The following is a 23720-nucleotide window of genomic DNA, read 5'->3' on the forward strand; positions in this document are numbered from 1 at the left end:
TAGTCCAGGAAAAGCATTGCCCATTTATAACCACCCTTTGCCTCTTAACTATCCCTTTATCCATGCAGTAACTTGTCCCTAATGCCACTCTACTTTCATGGAACAGTGTCAAAAGCTTTGCTGAAATCTAAATATATGATGTCAATATTATTATTTGTATATAGTTCCTTTGTTACTGTGTCATAGTAACTAATCAGATTAGCCAGACAGGATCCCCTCCCCCTTAAAAATTTCTATTCCTTTTAAGATGATCCCAAAATGCTTCTTTAACCATCAACTCCATTATTTCCCAGGAACAAAAGTCAAGCTTTCAGGTCTGTAATTGCTCATTTTGCTGTCTGATTCCCCTTTGTGAATAGGAGAGACATTTGGACACCTCCAATCTCTAAGAACCTCCACTGAATCCAAGGATGCTTTCATAATTTATAGCCAAGGGTTTTCTTACCTCTTTTGTTGCTTCTTTTTAGTATAACTCTTAATAGATATCATCATCCCCATATGCATTGTTTACTTTTATCTTTAGGAATTTCTCTTATACTTTTTCTTAGTTATAACAAGAAATAATTTAGATCCCAGTTATAACTTGGTATGCTTCTGGCATGTTTGTATCCCTGAAAACTTTGTGTGAAGGTAGATGCAGAATGTTTATTTGTTTTGTATATATCTCTGGTGCCAAGCACTCCGATGATCAATGATTTTCTCTGATTTTATAGGAAAGATAATTTACTTTTCACTTGTCCTTCTCACATTCAACGTGCTTGTACCTCACTTGCAACATACTGCTTTTATTTATTCCTGCTGGAACACTCTTGGAATCCCTGGCCATTCTGGGAAATGAAAGTGCTGACTTTTCCGCTAAATATCCGCAACCAGCTCTCTCACAACATCCTCAGGTTCCATACACAGACTATAAGTCTGTGATACACAAAGCTTGCTAAGATAAATGGTTACAGATCTGGAAAAGTAACACCAACAATAAACTTCACCAGATAAAGCAAGAACCAAAGCTGTGGCTTCCGACGAAACAGACAAGAGGAACTGGTATTGGCAAGACTCAGAATTGGACACACTCGTCATACTCATCTCTTCCTGTTATTGGGAGAAAATTCATGACAGTGCTCATACTGTCAAAGACAACTTACGGTCAGTCATTTTCTGGTTGATTGTCCTTACATTCAACCATCCGATCAGTCACTTTCCACGTTGAATATCTCACATGATCTATCTCATTTTATAGGAAATTAAACATATAGACACTTTTGACCTGTTTAAAATGTATTGGCCTGTACAGGAGGATATAATTTAACATCTGTAACAATGTTGCCTCTACATAAACTATGAATAGACACAATTCGGCCACAGCAGCCCTTGTGTTGTTAAACCCAATAGCAACAACAACGTCACTGGTGGCACTGCTTCTACGGACATGTGGCAGGACTGGAAACCCAAGAGGTAGAAACAAACCCCCAGGATAACGGAGCTACTCTGAACACTGACAGATTTCCACTTTTAGAGCATCCAAGCTTGAAACTTGATTCTACCTTTATGGAGCATGACTCCAGCCATCCAAATAGGCTGTTGACAGAAACACAACACAATGAAACACTAGCTTTCCTGGTGATACGTATTTAACAACTTTTGTTAAATATGCCTAGCTGCTTATGCAACAAGTACTGAAAGGTTTCATTTGGCTACAACACAAACAGCTGTTTTAATTGAACCAATCATTTATTTTGCTAACTGTGGCAAAACTGCACTAACAACCAACAAAAAGCAGACAGTAAATTAAACTAGGAGTACTCTAATAAATATTCCAACAGGTGCTGTCAGCAACAAAACCAAAAAAGTCCTGAAAGCTGTTCAATTCTGCTGACAGTATGGAAATAAATGTTCACTCAGATATTGATGGCACAGTACTAGAATTGTATGCAAATGATACCATGGAATCAGGAGCCTTACATTTCTCAGAAAAGAAAAACTAAAGCAAGTCTGACAGAAGTCCTCCACTCATAAAAAACAGAACAAGCTTCCTTAAACAAGCCCAAACAATGTATAAATTCATACAATGTAACTGCAGTGGCTGTGTGCTTATAGATATTTCTGTTCCCACAGATTTCTCCTAAATTCCAGAATCATACTTTGTATAGACAAGACAAGGTTTGAGACTCCTGCTTGCACTGAGGCTGAAATTCTGTTGAATTCTATTGTACCTACCAGATATATTAAATTACAAATTTCCTTAGAAGTTGTGGTAGTTTGTATTATGATAGGAATATCATTAACTCTTGTTTTGTTTTACATTCCACCATCTTGTCACATAGCTGTCACCACCTGTCTGTTTACTCTGTGATTTCAATGGCCACCATCCACTATGGTATCTCCTACTATGGAATGCAAGAGGTAAACTAATTGAAACATTCCTTGGCAACCATAATCTGACTTAAGTCCTGGCTCCCTAAATGATCAACTGCCTATGGGTTCTACCTCTGCTGTTGATTTGTCCATCTGTTTAGCATTAGTAGTGACAGTATGCTACTGCAACAGGATCTAGAAAAGTGGACAGATGGGCCAAGAAGTGGCAACTGTAGTTTAACATTGACAAATGCAAAGTACTGCATGTGGGTAGCAATAACCTCTTGTGGTCTTGTCAATAATATACAGGAATTTTGCTAGCAGGGACAAGGAGGTGATTATCCCCTTGTGCAAGACAATGGCCAGGCCACACCTTGAGTACTGCAAACAGGTCTAGAGGCCTCATTTTAGGAAGGATGTAGAGTTGCTAGGATAAGTACAGAAAGGGGCAATAAGATTGGTGAGGGGAACAACAAAGGGGTGCTCTTAGCAAAAGAAAGGCTTAAGTTCTGCAAATTGCAGCATCTGGAGACTAGACATCTGCAGGGTGATCTGATTGAGGTATATAAGGCCTTGAATGGTTTGAGCAGTCTCAATGCTGATGGGATTATTATTACAGTAGACTCGATTTTCCGGGATAGATGGTAAAAAACAAATCCCGGATAATCGATTTCCCGGTTAATCCAAAAATACAGAAGTCCCCGACATACGTAAGAGATACGTTTCAGGACTTCTTACTTCGTCGAGTTTTACGTAACTCGGGAATGACTAATAACATATTGCTACTACAGTAAACCCCCGCTATTTGCGGTATCTGTATTCGCGGTCGCTAATTTAATATAAAATGAAACCTAAAAAAATGTGAATTTTAAAGTGCCATGAATATTTTCCGCCATAAAAAAATATGGGCGTGGCAAAAATTCTTTCCCAGTCAAAACAGCCCTCAGTGGGTGGGGGAGAGGGGTGAAAAAATCGCGAGCGTGGACGTTTCTCGCTAATCCTTGTTCAGTATGTGTTATGCGCTTGTCATGGAAGGTTTCGTCGTTTGCTTTTTATTTATATGCTTATAAATTGAATGAATTTATCAATTTATAAATTGATATGCTTACAAAAGTGATAAATCTACCGTTTTGCAGTGTAAAATAGACTTTTTTCGAGCGTGTTAACGGAAGAAAGTGACTTTATTGTGGACAAGTTCTTTCTAACCCGTACAAAAATATGGCTACGAATAACAAGAGAAATGTGAAAAGATCAAAGGTGATGACATTAGCGAATAAAATTGAGTTATTAGACAAAATTTCTAATGGTGAAAGTGTATCCTCAGTAGCAAAACATTATAAAATCAATGAGTCAACGCTATGATCAATCAAAAAATCAGAAGAAAAAATCCGCCGTAGTGTCCGTGAAAACGCGCCAATTGCTTCAAAAATTTGCTCTGTAACTCGCAATGTTAAATTAGAAAAAATGGAAAAGGCTTTAAATCTGTGGATAGAAGACCGAACTCAAAATGAAATTCCGTTAAGTTCACTCATCACTCGTGAAAAGGCAAAACTCCTTTATCAACACTTTAGCGAAACTGGTGATAAAACTGGCGGGATAAGTTTTTTTAGCTAGCAAAAACGCTGGTTTGAAAGATTTGTTTGAAATTTCTAATAAATATTACATTTAATATTAAATTGTTTCTTATTTTCATTTCGATGCCACATGCTTGCATTTCACTGTGTACTGTCTATGTACATAGTCATATTATGAAGGTACATATAATACATACATAGACAAAATTTTAGACTAGTTTTTCTTATATATTTCATACTTTGGAACGGAACCCCTTTATTACTATGGGAGCCATAACTCAGTATTTGCGTTTTCTGTATTCGCGGCATTTCTCAGGAACATAACCCCTGCGAATAGCGGGGGTTTACTGTATATTATTATTGACAAATCTGAATTCAGCGTGATACTTGTTAATATTTGACCATTTTTATACATCCTTATTAGTTTAATTTTCTGATCCAAATCGATCACTTTCCTTTTGTTGGTAGATTTACTAGTAACGCTGTCACTTATTCTTTTAGTCGGCACCATGATAACGGTCAAAATGAAATTTTCTGTAAAGAGCTTCACAGGGTTAAGGTGAACTATTATAACCCCGCGCGAGCCCACATTTTACTAATGCACATTTCTGGAGGTCAACAATTTGCACTTTCCATTTTATTGGGCGTTTCTGTTAGTGCAATCTATTATAATCAGGTAGTAAACTCGATCTTATTGCATTTGGGGTAATACCAATAGCTGGAATTCTGTGGGTTTTTAAGTTATTATGGTGAAGTGTGTGACCCCCTTCGCTGAAATCTTCAGTCATAAAAAAAACCATAAATTATAAGAATCTTCTCTTTTTTTCCTATTTTTTTGCTTGTTACTCCGAACTCACTTGTGGAATTTGTGCGTGCCGTGATCGTCGTTATTGATTGCTGCTTATTATTATTATTTTTTTGTTTTGTTTTAAATTTTACAATCCTAAAAAGAAAAAAAAATTTGTGAAAACAAATTTACGTAAATTCGTAGTTGTGTAAGTCGGAGACGTACTGTATCGAAAAATGTTCAGCAACCTACATAAAAATATGGTGATAGATAAAAAAAACTTGCCACGTACTACTCTTATGTCCAATACGATGCTTCCCTTTATTTTACAATGTCGCGTATGGTTTGGTCACCAACATTATAATGATTCATTAGAGATTTAACGGATGCACCTTTTTCAAACTTTTGAATAATTTCAAGTCTTTGTTTAACTGAAAGCGCAACTCTTTTGCATTCACCCGTCATTTTCGCAATTTCTAAACAAAAAAATATATATTTACCATAAAAAAAAATTTGACATCCCCGACATAAATAACGGAACAAAATTTGTCATTTTGCATTGTGATGCACTAAAACAAACAAAACATTTCTCTCTCTTTTTTTTGAGCGGGGGGGGGGGGTAATATTCACATTAATTTCCCAATGATGACTAATAACGCCACTTCTTGCCATTTATTTACGACTTGCAAAATATCTGTTAGGTATTCTAGTTATTACTTGAATTTTAGGATTTCTGGTTGGTTGTTTTTTTTTTTTTTTTTTTTTTTTCCTCCCCTCCAATTTGGAGTCTTGAAGTGGTTGATCCGATCCCCCAGTAAATCGAGAGTCTGCCATATTATTATTAGCTATGTGGTGCAAGGAAGCCTGAGGCTTATGCTGCAACAGCCAAAAAAAAAAAAAAAATCCCTAGTTACCCTGAGAGAGAGAGAGAGAGAAAAGTAGAGGAATCACCAAGAAAGAGAAGAATGATGTCCAGCTCAGGACCCTTTTTTTTTTTTTTTTATGTAAACCCCAAACACGAGAAGTATTAGAACCTATAGTATTTAGTACCATGCTTGGGTTAAAATGGATATTTAAGGCTCCCCATTATGGAATTAGAGGATCAAAAGTGGTTATGTGATTTGGCATTTTTGGTCGATATTACTAGCCACTAAAATGATCTAAATTTGAAATTAAGGGCGAAATCAGCTTATTACCTCTCTTCTTGTCAATATCAGGAGCTTTGAATCAATTAGCCATTAGCATTAGTAGAGGCATATGATGCAAGAAAGGAAGCTTATGCAGCATCAGCCAAAAAAAAAAAAAAAAAAAAAAACCACTTCCATTTCACCCCTCCGTTGGTTTGAAATACCTGTCCAGCTGAGCTTTAAATTTATTTAGGCTATCAACTTCCACAACAAGGGATGGAAATCTGTTCCTCCAACCAATTACCCGCTAGCTAAAGGCAAATTTCCGCACATCCATCCTACATCTGTCTTTCCTCAATCTGAATTTATGCCCTCTCAGGTGATTATTCTGAGCAAGAGGAAGAATCCCATTGGCATTGAGCATGCTCAAACTGTTCAAGGCTTTATACACCTCTATCAGATTACCTCGCCGGTGCCTAGTCTCCAGACACTGTAATTTGCAAAACTTAAGCCTTTCTTCGTAAGAGCAACCCTTTGTTCCATTCACTAATCTTGTTGCCTTTCTCTGCACTCATTCCAGCAGCTCTACATCCTTCTTGAAATGAGGCCTCTAGACCTATATACAGTACTCAAGGTGTGGCCTGATCATTGCCTTATACAAGGGAATAATCACCTCCTTATCCCTGCTAGAAAAATTGCTGTATATTATTGATAAGACACCATGAGCTACTCTTGCAGCCCATCTGCATTGCTCAGAGAACTTCATATCTGCCTGCACAATTACTCCCAGGTCCTTTTCATTCTCTACCACTGTCAGTGTAGTACCACAGAGTTGATACGTTGCTCTGGAGTTGCTGTTTCCCATATGTAGTACATTACATTTGTCAATGTTAAACTTCATTTGCCACCTCTCAGCCGATCTGCTCAACCTTTCCAGATCCTGTTGCAGCAGCATAGCATCAGTAGTGTCCTTAACAACCCTGCCAACCTTTGTATCATCTGCAAACTTTGACATTAAACTTGATATACCATCATCAATATTATTTATAAATACAGAAAACAATAATGGACCAAACACTTAACCCTGAGGGACTCCACTAATAACATTAGTCACGATGAGCAATGTCAATTGATTACCACTCTCTGTCTTCTCCCCCTCAACCACCCCTTTATCCATAGCAGCAATTTGCCTCCGATGCCACACTGCTTCAATTTGTGCAGCAGTCTTCCATGTGCAACAGTATCAAAAGCCTTTCTAAGATCCAAGTATATAATATCAAAGTTATTCCCTGCATGCAGTTCTTTTGTGACTGCATCATAGTATCCAATCAAATTGGTCAGGCAAGACTTCCCCTTAACAGACCCATGCTGTGTCCAAGCTATAACTGAAGTCTTGTCTAGATGATCCTGCGGTGCTTCTTTAACCAGTGCCTCCATTAATTTTACTGGAACAGAAGTTATTCACATATCTATAATTACTTGTGTCAGCCTTTGATCCTCCTTTGTGAATTGAGGTCACATTTGCACATCTCCAGTCTATGGGTACCTCCCCTGAGTCCAAGGAAGGTCTCATAATTATGGCTAAGGGTTTGCTTACTTCCTTTGCTGCCTCCTTTAATATAACTGGATAGATCCCTTCCACCCCAGGTGCCTTTCTTGTGTTTATCTTCAACAATTTCTCCTCCACTTTACTCTCAGTTATTACAAGATTATCTAGCTTACTGCCAAAGTTGAATACACCTCTGGCATTCCCATCGCTGAATAACTCCTCATGTGTGAACGTCAATGCAAAATATTCATTTAGTTTGTTAGCTACCTGAGCAGGATCATCAACAGTTGAACCATCAATATCCAGTGGACCAATCTGATTCATCCCTTTCCTTCCAGAGTTTATATAAGTAAAGAACTCTTTGCTGTTTTTCTTTGCATCCCTTGCCAAAGATTTCTCGTAATCTGCCTTCGCCTGCCTAACCTCCTTTTTAACTTGGTTACAGATCAACTTATATCTATCATAGGCTTCTGTGTCATGTATTAATTTATATGTATCCCATGCATTTTTCTTCTCTGCCATATGTCTCATTAGTTCATCTGACATCCATTTAGGCCTAAACCTTGAACAGTATTTCTTAGTTGGTATGTAAAGCCTAGTAGCTTCTAAGATAAGTTCTTTGAATGTTTCCCATTTTGAATTTGCTATTGGTAACATCATCAATTGGTCCCACTGTATAGAATTTAAATACTGACCATCGTAGTCGCCTTTACGAAAGAAAAAAACCCTTCCCTTTACCCCTGATGGTAGTTACCTCTTTGAGTAAATCCCACTTCAGCACACTGTGATCACTGCCACCTAGTGGTTCATTTATCTGCAGATTCTTCATGCATGAAGAATCACTACTGATAATCAAATCAAGAGTATTACTCCCTCTAGTTGTCTCCCGAACATGCTGCTATAGAAAAACAGTCATCCAATAAATCCACAAAAGCCTTGCTAGTGTGTGAGTGACCACCCACAAATTCCAGTCAGTATCTGGGAAATTAAAATTCCCCATTATACGACTCTCTGATTTACTGGCCCACTGTATTTCCCTGCACAGTTTCTTATTATACTCATCAGAGTCATTACTCCTATAGCACACTCCTACTCTCAATTTTGATCTCCCAGTGCTTATGTCACACCAAACTGACTCGACTCTGCACTGTCCAGCGATGTCGACTGGCTTTACTTCTTTGGATTTTGTGTTTTTAACTAATAGCATAACCCCTCCTCCCTTCCAGTCCTGTCTATCCTTTCTGTAGACATTGTACTCCCCAAATTCCAGTTCTGCATTCCTTATATCTGTGTGACACCATGTCTCTGATATCCCAACAATATCCGCCTTTGATGCTTTGAGCAGTATCTCAAATTCATCAAATTTATTTACCAAACTCCTAGCATTGGTGTACATGCAAGTATACATGCACCTGTTCCCATTCTTAGCTACCCTAACACAACCCATGTGTTTACTTGTACCGCAATGACTCCCAGAAGTCTCTGAAATATCCTGCATCTTGTCTTCCAGGCTTCTGCTCATTCCAATAGAAGCAGTGCAAGAATCACTTTCACCTCTGCCAGGGGCTGCTGTTAAGCTATTAGTCCTTGTATCCCCCCCCCCCCAAGCTAGCAGTTTTCTGACCCACCTAACACTGCCTTGATAGCATCAGCAATGCTGCAATTGTTCTTAACTCAACTGAAAAAAACATTGTATGGTACATTTTCCAATGCTGAAAGAACTGAAACAAAAATCCATAGTGGAGTATGCTACAGTGTTCCAATCTTTTGAATCAATTTCAAAAGAGGTTTCAAGATTTCAATCATGTCAAAAGGAGTTTCTCCTTTTAATGTGATGCCAGTTGAAGCTCCTGATTCCTTGCAACTAGAGTTAATTCATTTACAATCAGAAATTTAATAGTTTATGTATTTTGGAATTTTATAAATCCTATGTAGATACTGAAAAATATCCAATTTTGAGGAATCATGCAATGAACATTGCATCACTGTTTTCTACCACTTAGCAATGGGAACAGTTTTTCTCAACACTAAATTTAGCCAAGAACTACTTGCGTGCTAGACTTACAGATGATAATCTTGCAGACTAAGAATTTCTGCATCATCAGTAATATCTAACGTCTCTGACCAATGCAATTAAAAAAAAAAATAAAAATGCAGGGCAAACCTTCTCATTAAGGTGCAAGGTAAGATGTTTCATTAAAATAAAAACATTACAACTGTGGTGGCATTGGTGTTTCGACATTTAAAGCATTATAACCATGTGGTTAATTAATGCATTATAACATTTTAATTAATATTGCTTAGTGTGATCGTGTGCATACCTATGAATTTGTAAAATTTAAAATTCATTATTTTTCTTAGCAAAGATTTGCCCCTGGTAATAAAAAGGTTCCCCACCCCTGGTATACAGGTTTGGAGGCCTCATTTTAGGAAGGATGTAGATCTACTGAAATGGATGCATGGAGGGGCAATGGGATTGGTGAAGGGAACAAAAGGTGCTCTTATCAAAGAAGGTTTCGTTTCTGCAAACTGTAGTGTCTGGAGCCTACACGCCCGAGATTTGTTTGAGGTGTTTAAGGCAATGAATGAATTGAGTAAGCTCAATGATGCCCCCTCATGTGTACCTCTTGCTGAGGCTACACACAAGAGGGCATAAATTCAAATTGAGGAAGGATGGTTGTAAGATGTGCAGAAGTTTGCCTTCAGCCAATTGATGGTTGATTGTTGGAACAAACTTCCATCTGTTGTTCTGGAAGTGGATATATTGAATAAATTTGAGGAAAAACTAGACATTCTTGGAAGGAATAGATGGGTGAGTGAGGTGGTTTTTTTTTTTTTTGCTAATGCTCTATAAGCTTGCTTTGTTGCATCATTTGCCACTATTAGAAGAATCACTTTTGCCTGTAATTTACTTGGAGGCAAAATTGATTATTGTATTTGAATACTGCTTCCTGCTGCTGTTAAAGTATTATTTTGTGTATCTTACCCCCCCCCCCCACCTCAAACTATCAGTTTTCTGATCCACCTTACAATACCCCGGGTGCAATTTGCAAATATTCTTCCACCCATTTTATTGAAGTGTATCCCTGTAAAAATAGTCCCATCTGTTAACAAGCACTAGCCCTGCTGAGAAATATTTTACCCCCATGCCTTGCACAATCTGTTGAGAGCCAAATAGATTTACAAGGCTCTCATTATAAACTTCTATCATTCAATGGCAAAATTCAAGAAATCCAAATTAATCAACAACTTGCAGCTTTTTTACCCTTCTCTCTCTCTCTCTCTCTCTCTCTCTCTCTCTCTCTCTCTCTCTCTAACATGTTAAGTAAAGCTTGAGATTGCCTATGCTTAACATCATTTTTACCAACGCACACAACATATCACCTTTTGTGCATTTAGTATTAGTAGAGGCATACAATGCAAGAAAGCAAGCTTATGCAGCATCAGCCAAAAAAAAAAAAAAAAAAATTCCCATTTCACCCCTCCATTCATTCCGAATGCCTGTCCAGCTCAGCCTTAAATTTATTTATTTATTTTTTTTTTTTCTTGTTTTTTTACGAAAACCCCAAACACAAGAGGTATTAGAACCTATAGTACTTAGTACCGTGCTTGAGTTGGAGGTTGAGAAGACGAAAGAAGATATTTGTTGACATTAGACTTGAACTTCTGTACACTAATTTTCAGGAAATACATATGAAGGAAGGTTGTTCCAGAAAATGGCAGTTGAATGAATAAATGAAGAAGATGAAAAGTTGGTTCTATGAGCTTGAAGTTGGACAGTAAATAGATGTTGGCTGGTGGCAGCACGTGTTCATACTGTTTTGAAAGAGAGCAAGAATTATAGAAGCCATTTTAGAAGAACAGTGCCCATGGAAGTATCTGTAGAAAGGGCATGCAGCAGAAACAGTACGTCTATGAGACAGAGTGGACAGACTCTGTTAGAGATGAGTCATTAATTAACCTAACTGCCCTCTTCTGAATGGAATCTAGAAGCCTGAGAGAGGTTTTGGGGGCACCGCCCCAGATGTGGGAACAATATTCCATGGTAGGGCGGATTTGCGATTTGTACAGAGGGAACAGCTGTTTGGAAGAAAAGTAACGCCAAAAGCGAAACAGAAAACCAAGTTTTTTAGATGCAGAGGAAGCAATATTTCTAATGTGCTTGTTCCAAGAGAGATTAGAAGTCAGGGTAATCCCCAAAAGAGATATATCATTTTGCCTAGAAATCGGGGTTTCACCAAAGATAAGCATAGGAGCAGAAGAATCCTTTTTGCAAGATATAAGACAAGACTGAGTTTCAGAAGGATTAAAATCAACTAAGTTGTCTTTGCCTTAATGGAGAATTACCTGGAGATCGGCATTTAAGGAATTGGTAGCAGATATTCGAAAAGTTGAAGCTGATTGAGCAGGGCAATGTTTCCCAAAATGGAAGGTGGAATGCAATGTGCTATCATTGGCAAAACTATGGATAGGATTTCCAGTCAATGGAAGAAGGTCATTAATATACAAGAGGAAAAGAGTGGGGAAACGAACTGAACCTTGGGGGACACCAGCATTAGTGGAGAAGTTAAAAGACAGAGAGCCATCTACCATCACACTTAGTGAGTGATCAGAGAGAAAACTGGATAACCAATTACAAAAAACAGTTGGCAGACCATAAGATGGAAGCTTGTTTAGAAGACCTTTATGCCAAACATGATTGAAAGCCTTTGAGATGTCATGAGTAACTGCTTGTGTTTCACTGAATTTGTCCACAAATGGGTAACATAAGCCAGAATATCACCAGTGGATCCACGCTGACGAAATTCATACTGGCCATCGTTGATCAGATGGAAGGTTTCTAGGTAGTTTAAGATTTCATGGTTAATTGATTTCTCCATTACTTTAGAAAGAGAAGTAATTACAGTGGGACGATAATTGTATGGGAGGGATTTGTCACCCTTTTTAGGAACTGGCTGGATATGAGCAAATTTCCAAACAGAAGGAAAAACACCTTTGGAATAAGAAAGTGAAAAAAGGCAGCAAAGAACAGGAGTAAGTTCCGGAGCACAGGTTTTGAGAACAAGTGGGGAAATACCATCAGGACCTGGAGCTTTCTTAGCATCAAGATTCTCCAAAATCCTTCTGACTTCCTTTTGACAGAACACTACAGGAGGCATTGAATGGAGCATGTTGGGAATGGTGGGAGGTGTTTTATCGAGGTCATTAATACATGAGTTGGAAGAAATATCGGATGCTAGTAGGTCAGCTTTATCCTTGGCTGAAGTGACAACAGAACCATCTGGTTTTGACAGGGGTGTGAGCAGAGATGGGCAAAAGTTGCGGCCAATAGCTTTGGCAAGGGACCAGAATGCTTGGCTACCATTAGGGCAAGAGGCAAGTTTTCTACTCTTAGCCTGTTCAAAATCTAGTTTGCTCTCATTAATAACTGCTTTACAATTGTAGCGAACAAACCAATTACGGTATGCAACATTCTTCTCTTGAACAGTCTTAGTACATTTATTGGAAAACCAAGGTTTAGATAAAGGACGAGATTTTAAAGTGGAGTGTGGAATAAAAGGTTCCATTCCTACATGAATAATTTCACTGACATGATCTGAGCAAACATTGATATCAGAAGTTTTGAAACACTGATCCGACCAATCAAAAGAAGAAAAGAAATTTCCATTTTGCATTCTTGTAATGCCAAACAACACGAGGTTGGGAATAGCCATGAGATAAAGGTTCCATTGGAGAAGAGACAATCACCAAGTTGTGATCTGAGGTGCCTAAAGGACCACTCACTTCAACCATGTACTTAGAAGGGTTGTTTGAGGGTTGAGAAAAAGATCAAGCATGTTGCTGTATGGTTAGGAATGTCCGGTATTCTTGTAGGTAAATGAACAATCTGTGCAAGGCCATTAGTAATTGCAAAAGCCTCAGCATCTCAAGCAGATGCAGTTGTGAACATTAAAATCATCAAGGAAAATTACCTCACTGTTAGGAAAATTGGACTTTAAAAAATAAAGTTGCAAAGAGAGGAAGTCAAAGAGCTCCAAGTGATTAGTGCAGTTGGGAGAATGGTAGAGACAACAGATGAATTTGACACAAAGAGAGGTAGAGAGAGAGATTTTAAGCCAGAGAAGATCGAAGAGAGGAGATTCCAAATTACCAAGTCTCTGACAGGGAACATTGGAATGGACATATGTGCAAGTAGCATCTTTGAGGCGAAAGGAATCGTGCGGCAAATAATTTGGACAACTACGATGAGCAGCAGTTGAATCAACCAATAACTGAGTTTCTGTCAGAAAAAGTACATTAAGACCACTTATATATTTTTTTGAAATGTACAAGGAAGTTTTTTGTTTTTTTTTATGAGAACCCCAAACACGTTTGGGAGGTTTAGATCTTTTCGCAGAGAAGTTTACACTCTATTGGTTTGACAATTCATGGTGTATTCAATAGTAAGAAAAAGTGGGGAAGGACATGCTGTATGAAGTAATGAATTTTTGGATATAGCATACACATGGTAAGAATATACCTAGATCCTTGACTTAACATGGCCTCGACAATGCCCCCCGTATGCACACTACTAGAACTCCCTCCAGTCACTGTCTGTCAGAGTAGAGGTAGCAAGATTATACACTATCTGATCCGGAAGCCTCCTAAAGAGTTACCAATAGGTTCGGTCCAGTGTACTAACTAGCAGCCGGCCTGCGGACACTTTTAGAGCTGTACCCTCGAAATGTAAGGAAGATTGGATCTCGCCATGATGTTCATCATAACCTCAAAAGTCATGAGTCATATTGCATGATGGAAGAGATGGGGAAGGGTTGACTGGAACTTAGCTCTGGAGACTAAACATGGGTACCACCACTTGAAGCCCATAATAAGCAGCAAAGTGGCAGTATTGCACCGGTTGATGAGAGTCATCTACCACCTAGTGTAGTATTTAGGCCATCAACTTCCACAACAAAAGATGGAAGTCTGTTCCACCAATCAACTACCTGCTGGCTAAAGGCAAATTTCCACACATCTATTCTATAACTGTATTTTCTCAATTTGAATCTGTGTCCACTCAGGTTCTTAATCTGAGCACGAGGAAGAATCCCATCAGTGTTAAGCTTGCTCAAGCCATTCAAGGCCTTATAAACCTCAATCAGATCACCTTGCAGGTACCTACTCTCCAGGCACTGCAATTTGCAGAACTTAGGCCTTTCTTGGTAAGAGCACCTTTTTTCCCCTCACCAATATTGTTGCCTTTCTTTGTACTCGTTCTAGCAACTCTACATCCTTCCTAAAATGAGGCCTCCAGACCTGTATACAGTATTCTAGGTGTAGCCTGACTATTGCCTTGTATAATGGGATAATCACCTTCCTATCCCTGTTAGCAAAATTCCTATATCATTGAGAATGTTAAACTTCAGTTGCCACTTCTCAGCCCGTTTGGCCACCTTATTTAGATCCAGTTGGAGTAGCATACTATCTTTACTGTCATTAACAACCCTGCCAATCTTTGTATGATGTGCAAACTTGGACATTAAACCTGATATACCTTCATCAATATTATCGATAAATATACAAAACAACAATGGGCTCAACTCTAAACCCCAGGGAACTCCACTAATAACATTTGTCCACGAAGAGCAGAGTCCATTGATTACCACTCTCTGTCTTCTCCAACTCAACCATCCCTTTATCCATTGTAGCAACTTTCCCTTAATGCCATATCTCTCCAATTTGTACAGCAGTCTTCCATGTGCAACAGCATAAAAAGCTTTCCTGAAACCCAAGTATATGATATCAAAATTATTTTTGGCATTCAGTTCCTTTGTAGCCACATAATAGTATCCAATCAGATTGGTCAGACAAGACATGCTGTGCATGCCTTTAACAAACCCATGCTGTGCCTTAACTATTACATTCCAGTGATTCCATTAATTTCTCCGGAACACACTTAAACCAACAGGTTTATAGTTACTTGTGTCACCTTTTGAATCCCCTTTGTGAATTAGTGATACATTTACACACTTCCAGTCCATGGGGACCTCCCCCGAGTCCAAGGAAGCTCTCATAATTATGGCTCATGGTTTCTTTACTTCCTTTGCTGCCTCCTTTAATATAACTGGATAGATCCTATCCACCCCAGGTGCCTTTTTTATGTTTAACTTCAACAATTTCTCCTCCACTTTGCTCTCAGTTATTACAAAATCACTTAGCTCCCTGTTAGAGTTAGATAAACTTCTTGCACTCCTCATGTGTGAATGTAGATGCAAAATACTCATTCAGTTTATTAGCTACCTGAGAATGAACATCATTAGTCAACCCATCTATGTTAAGTGGTCCAATCTGATTCATCCCTTTCCTTCTAGAGTTTAAATAAGTAAAGAAATCTTTGCTGTTTTTCTTTGCATCCTTTGCCAAGGATTTCTTGTAATCTGCCTTCGCCTGCCTAACCTCCTTTGTGACTTGATTGCAGACTAGTTTATATCTGCCATAGGCTTCTGTGTCACTTGATACTGTATATGCATCCCATACATTTTTCTTCTCTCCCACGAGCCTTATTAGTTCATCTGACATCCATTTAGGCCTGAACCTTGAACAGTATTTCTTAGTTGTAATGAAAAGCCTAGTAGCCTTCAAAATTATGTCCCTGAAGGCGTCCCATTTAGAATTCGACGTTGGTAACATCGTCATTTGATTTCACTGTACAGAATTTAAAAACTGTCTGAGACCCCTGTAGTCACCTTTATGGAAGCAAAAGCCCTTCCCTTTAGCCTTGATGGTAGTTACACCTTTAAATTATTCCCACATCAGTACATTGTGATCACTGTCACCCAGTGGTTCCTTTATCTGCAAATTCTTAATGCATGAATAATCACTGCTGATAATCAGATGGATGAAGAGTATTACTCCCTCTGGTTGCCTTTCAAACATGTTGCTGTAGAAAACAGTCATCCAATAAATTCACAAAAGTCTTATTAATGTGCGAGTGACCAACCCACAAGTTCCAGTCGATATCTGGAAAGTTAAAATCCCCCATTATAAGTCATTCTGAATTATTGGCCCACTCTATTGCTCTGTAGAATTGCTCATTATACTCATCAGATTTGTTAGGACTATGACACTTGCCTACTCTCATTTTTCCTTTCCCAGTGCTTGTCACACCAAACAGAATCAACATTGTATTTTCCACCAACATTAGTTGGATGCACTTCCTTTGATTTTGTGTGTTTCTTAACTAACAGCATAACCCCTCCTCCTTTCATGTCTTGTCTATCCTTTCCGTACACATTGTACTCCCCTAATTCCAATTCTGCACTGCTTATGTCTGTGTGACGCCACGTCTCTGATATTCCAACAATATCTGCCTTTGATGTCTTGACTAGCACGCAAGCTCATCAAATTTATTAACTATACTCCTAGCATTGGCGTACATGCACCTTTTGCTACTCTTAGTTACCCTAACACAGCCCATATATTTATTTGTTCCACCATGACTCCCAGCAGTCCTGGAAATCTCCATTGCCTTGCTTTCCAGGCTACTGCTCAATTGCATTTCAATAGAAGCAGTGCAAGAATCACTTTCACCTCTGCCAGCGGCTACTCTTAATCTATTAGTCCGTGTATCCCCCAAGCTAGCAGTTTTCCGACTCACCTAACTCTGCCTCAATAGCATCGGCAAATATGCTTGCACCCTTTCTACTTAAGTGTATCCCATCCCTGTAGAAGCAAAACCTGTAATTTACTTGGAGGTAAAATTGATTCTTGTATTCAATATGGCTTCCCACTGCTGTTAAAGTATTATTTTGTGTATCTTGCCCCCAACTAGCAGTTTTCTGATCCACCTTATGCTACCCCAGATGCAATTTGCAAATATTCTTGCACCCATTTTATTGAAGTTAAAATAATCCTGTAAAACCCTGTAAAAATAGTCCCATCTGTTAATAAGCACTAGCCCTGCTGAGAAAAATTTTATCGCATGCCTTGCACAATGTGTTGAGAGCCAAATTAATTTACAAGGTTCTCATTATAAACTCTACCCCAGATGCAATTTGCAAATATTCTTGCACCCATTTTATTGAAGTTAAAATAATCCTGTAAAACCCTGTAAAAATAGTCCCATCTGTTAATAAGCACTAGCCCTGCTGAGAAAAATTTTATCGCATGCCTTGCACAATGTGTTGAGAGCCAAATTAATTTACAAGGTTCTCATTATAAACTTCTATCATTCTATGGCAAAATTCCAGAAATCCAAATTAATCAACAACTTTCAGCTTTTTTACCTCTCTCTCTCTCTCTCTCTCTCTCTCTCTCTCTCTCTCTCTCTCAAGTAAAGCTTGAGATTGCCTATGCTTAACATCATTTTTACCAACACACAACAATATATATTACCTTTTGTGCTTTTAAAAATGATAGTAATTCTGCAGTATTACCAACTTTTCTCCCTATCAGGTGTACTCTGCTTCTGTTTTGCCTGTTCATATTTCAAAAGTGACTCCGTATCCAGGTGGGAAGGAGCAGCAGTGTATAGCACATGCTTCTTGATTAGACCAGGGTTCGAACCCGTCACCACCAAATATGGAGGATGCGGAAAGGTCAGGGAATGACCACCGCATATCCCGGTGCAATATGGCCTTAGTTGCTAATGCTCCTAAAAACCAAACAACACACACACACACACACATACATTTCATAAAATATTCCTTGTTTCTCTGAAAGTAGTTACCAAGAATAATTACTGTATAATCAGTGCATCCTGCTCATGATCCCACAGTTTAGCCGCTGATTTTGCATTGTGATAGGTTTGAATTGGTGTATTAGTTTCTGGTTGTATTTGTTTAATTATGAACTTTATTTCATTTATTTAGATTATTATGAGGTTTGTTTCAGAATTTTACTTAGTTATTTGATTCTCCCCTCTAATATTAGTAGAATTTCTGGTTTAGCTTCAGTTAAAATGGCATAAAAAACATAGTTTTATGATTCTCTGCATGTTAGATCTTTCCACTTTTGCTTAGCTTTTTACTGATGAGGTGACAAGAATTGCTGTTTCAGCAATTCTTATCACCAGCTGTCTGGATAGTGGCTTTTGTAATGTGGTTAATGGACTTTTCATAGCTTAGTGTTATAGAATTCCTATATTGACCAGCACGTCTCATACTCCTTTATTCAAGGTTTGCTGCATGAAGAATTCTCTTGCAGTAAATCTTGAATAATGGATTACTTCACGAAGAGTACTAATACGGTATTGGGACTTATAGTAATTTGCAAAATAGTGGGTGAAGGTGGCCTTGTCGGATATATAAGATACTATGACTCTTTGATCTGGAACTAGCTTTAAGTCTTTGAGAACATGGGGAAAGTAACAGGGCTGAACAAGTGTATAGAGAGGCCTGGAACTAACCAGACCTCTCTATACACTTGTTAGGATACAAAGAGATAAAAAGACACTTTTGCATGCTTATATGCTATTAATAAAGTTATTAAATTTGATGAATTTATTGGTTAAATTAATTTACAAATTGTAACATAATAGAAAAATCAGAACCATGTTGGATGCAGAATTTGAATATTTTGAATTCAATGCATAAAGACAGACATGACATCAATAGAGGCATAAATACTTTTAATTGCAAAGTACATTGATTCAATAACACATTTCATATAGTTACAAACAGCTGTACTTTCAAATATCAGGTATGTCTTTCTGGTATTAAAAGGATTACTGAGTCAGTCTGGTATGAGATAAGTGGTGGTGAGGAAATCTGGAATTCTGGATATGCTGCAGAATAAGGAGTGTAATAAATATGAAATGGTGACCATTCATACAGATAAAAAGTGGGCAGGCAAATTTTAATAATGATAACTCTTTATTGTATATGTGATGTATTTGTATGTTAGCATATACCAGTATACAAATCCCTTTGTGGCTGCAAATCAATTGTTTATATTATAAAATAAGATTACTATCATGGTTAGGATAAACAAGATTAATTAGAGTGATTAAGCAGTTGATTAGAATGTATTGTCATGGGGGGGGGGGTCAATTTTCTGAATATAGACTAGACCTTGTGGGAGATATTTGTAACTTTATTTTTACCAAGATGCAACTAATATTGAGAAAACTTTTACATTAAGGAACCATTGGCAGGCAGTGATCCTGATGTATTAAGGTATAGCACATAGAAAAGACAAAACTGTTGTCAAGGTAAAAGGATTGCTTAATTTTTACAGCATAAATTGATGGTCTCTGACATTTATTCAGATTGAAACAATCAGTGGATATAACAAGTTTAAATGATAAATGGGAAATTCAAAGAAGTAATAATTCTAGATGCTCATCTTTATGTATCTTTAAAGAACTGTTTCAGGAGTAGAAAAAATGGTTGAACACTGAACTGATGAAGTTTGCAAGCAGTTCATGCTAAGACAGACTTGGAAAAGTGATTGGCAGAGATAGTGAAGCATAATACAGGCATCCCTCAACTTACATCCTTAATTAGTTTTGTGGAGGCTGGATGCTAAGCGAAATGACATGTATCGAGGGTTATTTCTCATAAATACAATGCTATAAATAGTTAATTCAAAATTTGAATTAACTGTTTATAGTTATTTGTTATAGTTAACTATTTATAGTTAATTGAAAATCCAAAATGTTGTGCAATATTTCTGACAGAAATAAATTAACTTTGAAACGTGATGGTATCTGATAATCAAAGAGTGCATATAGCATTGTTGAAATCTCCTCATTAAGATTTTAACCATAGTGACTTTTGAACCCTGGGGGCTCACATCTGGTGAGTATGGGCTTGGTACATCCAGGGTCCTGAGCTAGATATCATCATTCTTCCCTTTCTTGGTGATTCCTTCTACTTCTCTCTCTCTCTCTCTCTCTCTCTCTCTCTCTCTCTCTCTCTCTCTCTCACTTAACTTGGGAATTTTTTGCTGGTGCAGCATAAGCCTCAGGCTTCCTTGCACCATATAGCTAATAATAATAATAATTTAATGTTTGTATGTCTTTTTCATTTCATCATTTGACTGTTATCATTATACTATGATTTTTAGCGTTTCTCACCAACCATTGAAGTAAAAACGAAATCGTTTTTACTTCAATGGTTGGTGAGAAACGCTAAAAATCATAGTATGAATATACCCAACCCCAGAGGCCTATTTGAAGAACTGTTATCATTATATTTCAGAGGTGCAGTTGAAGCTGTCCGTCGCTTGGAGGATCGTATGCACCATGCCTCTTCACTCCAAGATTTACTTAGTTCTGAGGTGACATCCTTAAGGATGAGGTAATTTTTTTTTTATGTTTTTGTTTCACATTTCTATGTTGTTTAACTTACACTTCAAATCAAAACATTTGACTGTGTAGGGTAAGCTTGTTACGTGCGCTTCTCAATTTCGATAATGTCATTCTAACATTGTAATAGTTTAATATATTGGGGGGGGCCCCAACATCCGATGGTAATTTGTTCCACAAAACCCATTGTATGTTGAAAACATTGTAAATTGAAACCAATAATACATTGATTTCCTGTAATTCATTCCAAACTTTTGGCAGGCGACCCCAACAACACAAAATAGGTATTTCTTAAATGTTATACTTGATTTTTACATTAAAAATGAGTGTTTTATAAAGATTATTTAATAAATAGTTATAAAACATCTTAAAATAAAAACCAAACAATAAATTAGCATTTAACTTAGATTTGAAGTGCAGGGCTGATGAAATCAATGATGATGCAGTGGTGGTGGGATTAGATCAGATGTAGTGTGTCTTTTCAGTATTTTGTGTTTTGCTGCTACTGGCAAAGAAACTGTCCAAAATTTTACGACTTTTTTGTAGCCTCCCAAAATAAGAAAGGCTAGTCTTCCATTTTTCACAACATAAGTTCAGTGTTTTCAATGTTGGGGGTGTTTTTTTTACCACTTCTCTTAAATGCTCCCAACAAGGAATGACAGTCTTCAACCCTTCAGCTGACACTTTTTGGGTGTCCTCTTCCTCTCCAGTGTTACTCTTTGTAATTTTCTCCAACTCTTGTAGCTCACATCCTCTTCATCAACCTCCCCATTGATTTACCAAGAGTGACAATATCATTTGTCAAAGCACTATTCGTCTTCAAATCAGTCAGAGTTATGGATGATTAAAGACCAGATATTTTTTCAGGCTGAATTTAAGCATCAGGTGTAAGCATCATTCCAAGAACTTACAATTAGCCTCACACAGTCTAGGACGTTGAACTTCGACCTCCAATAATCTTTTGAGGGTGACAGCATTTTCAACAGAGGTCACTGCAAAGCAACTTGCAAACATTTTCTTGGTATAGATTTCCTTGAAGTTTGCAATCACTTTCTGGTCCATTGGTTGAAGAAGAGGAGTGGTGTTGGGTGGCAGAAATTTGACTTGAACAAAGTAAAATTGTGCCTCAAGAGATTAAACAAGGTTGGGATCATGGCCTGGTGCATTAGCCAGCAGGAGCAGTGCCTTCGCAGAAAGCTTATTTTTCTCAAGATAATTCTTCACTGAAGGACAGAAAACTTGAAGCGCCCATTCATTGAAGACATATCTTTTAGCCCAGGCCTTCTTATTAATGCACCAAAACACTCCCAGCATGCCTTTGTTGTTTAAATACTCTGGGGATGTTAGAGTGATACACCAGCAAAGGTTTCAGCTTAAAAGCTCCATAGGCTTATATCCATGTAAACTGGCCTCATCCTTAGTGAGGTATGTTCTCCTGGGCATTCACTTCCAGAAGAGGCCGGTTTCGTATAATTGGCAAAAATGCACTCTGCTTACGCACTGGACAATCACAACAAACAGAAGATAAAGAAAATGGTCAGAGTACTGTAACACACGGGAATGTTGTGTTGAACAATAACAAAGATGCTAATTGGTTGAAAATAATCATACAAATGATGTTACTTGCGCCACTCGTCTGAAAATTATCACCAATGCATTGTTCCAGGAATGTCGGAAAGCCATCAGTTCCGCAAATATCGTCGGTCCTTAAAATAAAAGATCGTGTTGAAGGTAAATCGGTTCCTGAGCATATCGGATGTTGATGTCATCGGAAGTCAAGCTCTCACTGTACTAACGTAGTTTAATACTAAATAATGACCTTAAGAGTAAGTGATCTGCAGATTTAATTAACAAGTACAGGCCAATGTTGGAAAAAAAAAAGTCGCAAGCTAGGGTTGAATTTGAAAGTGTCTGCAATTCTGCGCATACATGATAGGAGGGGACGCCTCCATAGCCAGGTGGGAAGGAGCACCAGTGCATAGCACACGCTTCTTGATTAGACCGGGGTTCGAGCCCGTCACCACCAAATACGGAGGATGCAGAAAGGTCAAGGAATGACCACCGCATATTCCCGGAGCAATATGGCCTTAGTTGCTAATGCTCCTAAAAACCAAATAACAACAACAAACAACGATAAGAGGGAGTTATTGATGAGAGCCTTGTCAATCAATTCGGCCCTGGAGAGATTGTGCAAGGCTTGTGGGGTAGAATTTTTTTCAGTGTGTTCTGTGCTTGCTAACAGGAGAGACTGGTTTTACAGGGATATACTTAAATAGAAAGGGTGCAAGACATTTGCTGATGCTATCGAGGCAGTGTTAGGTGAGTCATAGAACTGCCAGCTTGGGGAGACTCACAGACTAAAAGATTAGCAGTAGTCGCAGGCAGAGGTGAAAGTGATTCTTGCACTGCTTTTATTGTAACGAGCAGCAGCCTAGAGTGTAAGTTGCTGGGGACTTCAAGAGCTGCTGGGAGTCATCATGGAACAAGTAAATACATGGGCTGTGTTAGGGTAACTAAGAGTAAGAACAGGTGCATGTGTATTTGCTTGTACACCAGTGCTAGAAGTATAGTAAATAAATTCGATGAATTTGAAGTGCTGATCAAGGTATCAAAGGTAGATATTGTTGGGATATCAGAGACGTGGTGTTACACAAATATAAGCAGTGCAGAATTGGAATTTGGGGAGTACAATGTATACAGAAAGAATAGCCAGGATAGGAAGGAAGGAGGGATTATGCTGTTAGTTAAGAAACAAAATCTAAGGTAAGGATGTACATCCAGTTGACATGAGTGGTTAGTGCAATGTTGAGTCAGTTTGGTGTGACATAAACACTGGGAAAGGGAAAATGAGAGTAGGAGCATGTTATATGCCTAATGACTCTGATGAGTACAACAAACAATTGTGCAGGAAAATAGTGGGCCAGTAAATCAGAATATCTTGTAATGGGGGATTTTAACTTCCAACTATTGACTTCAACTTGTGGGTGTCACTTGCATGGTAGCAACACTTTTGTGGATTTATTGGAGGATTGTTTTCTACAGA

The 23720-nt window shown here is 38.1% G+C and overlaps 1 protein-coding gene across 2 annotated transcripts in view; it reads left to right on the forward strand.

Moving 5' to 3' along the window:
- Positions 1–23720, forward strand: part of Smg5 (Smg5 nonsense mediated mRNA decay factor) — a 241817-nt gene that overhangs the window by 23426 nt on the left and 194671 nt on the right. For both annotated transcript variants that reach the window (XM_090373113.1, XM_090373114.1), the window contains exon 2: positions 20571–20669. In XM_090373113.1, the coding sequence (XP_090229239.1) occupies positions 20571–20669 (99 nt within the window). The remainder of the gene's footprint in view (positions 1–20570; positions 20670–23720) is intronic.

This window comes from Mastigoproctus giganteus, chromosome 5 (assembly GCF_048544385.1).
Source record: "Mastigoproctus giganteus isolate SK-2022 chromosome 5, ASM4854438v1, whole genome shotgun sequence".
Lineage (NCBI taxonomy): Eukaryota > Metazoa > Arthropoda > Arachnida > Uropygi > Thelyphonidae > Mastigoproctus > Mastigoproctus giganteus.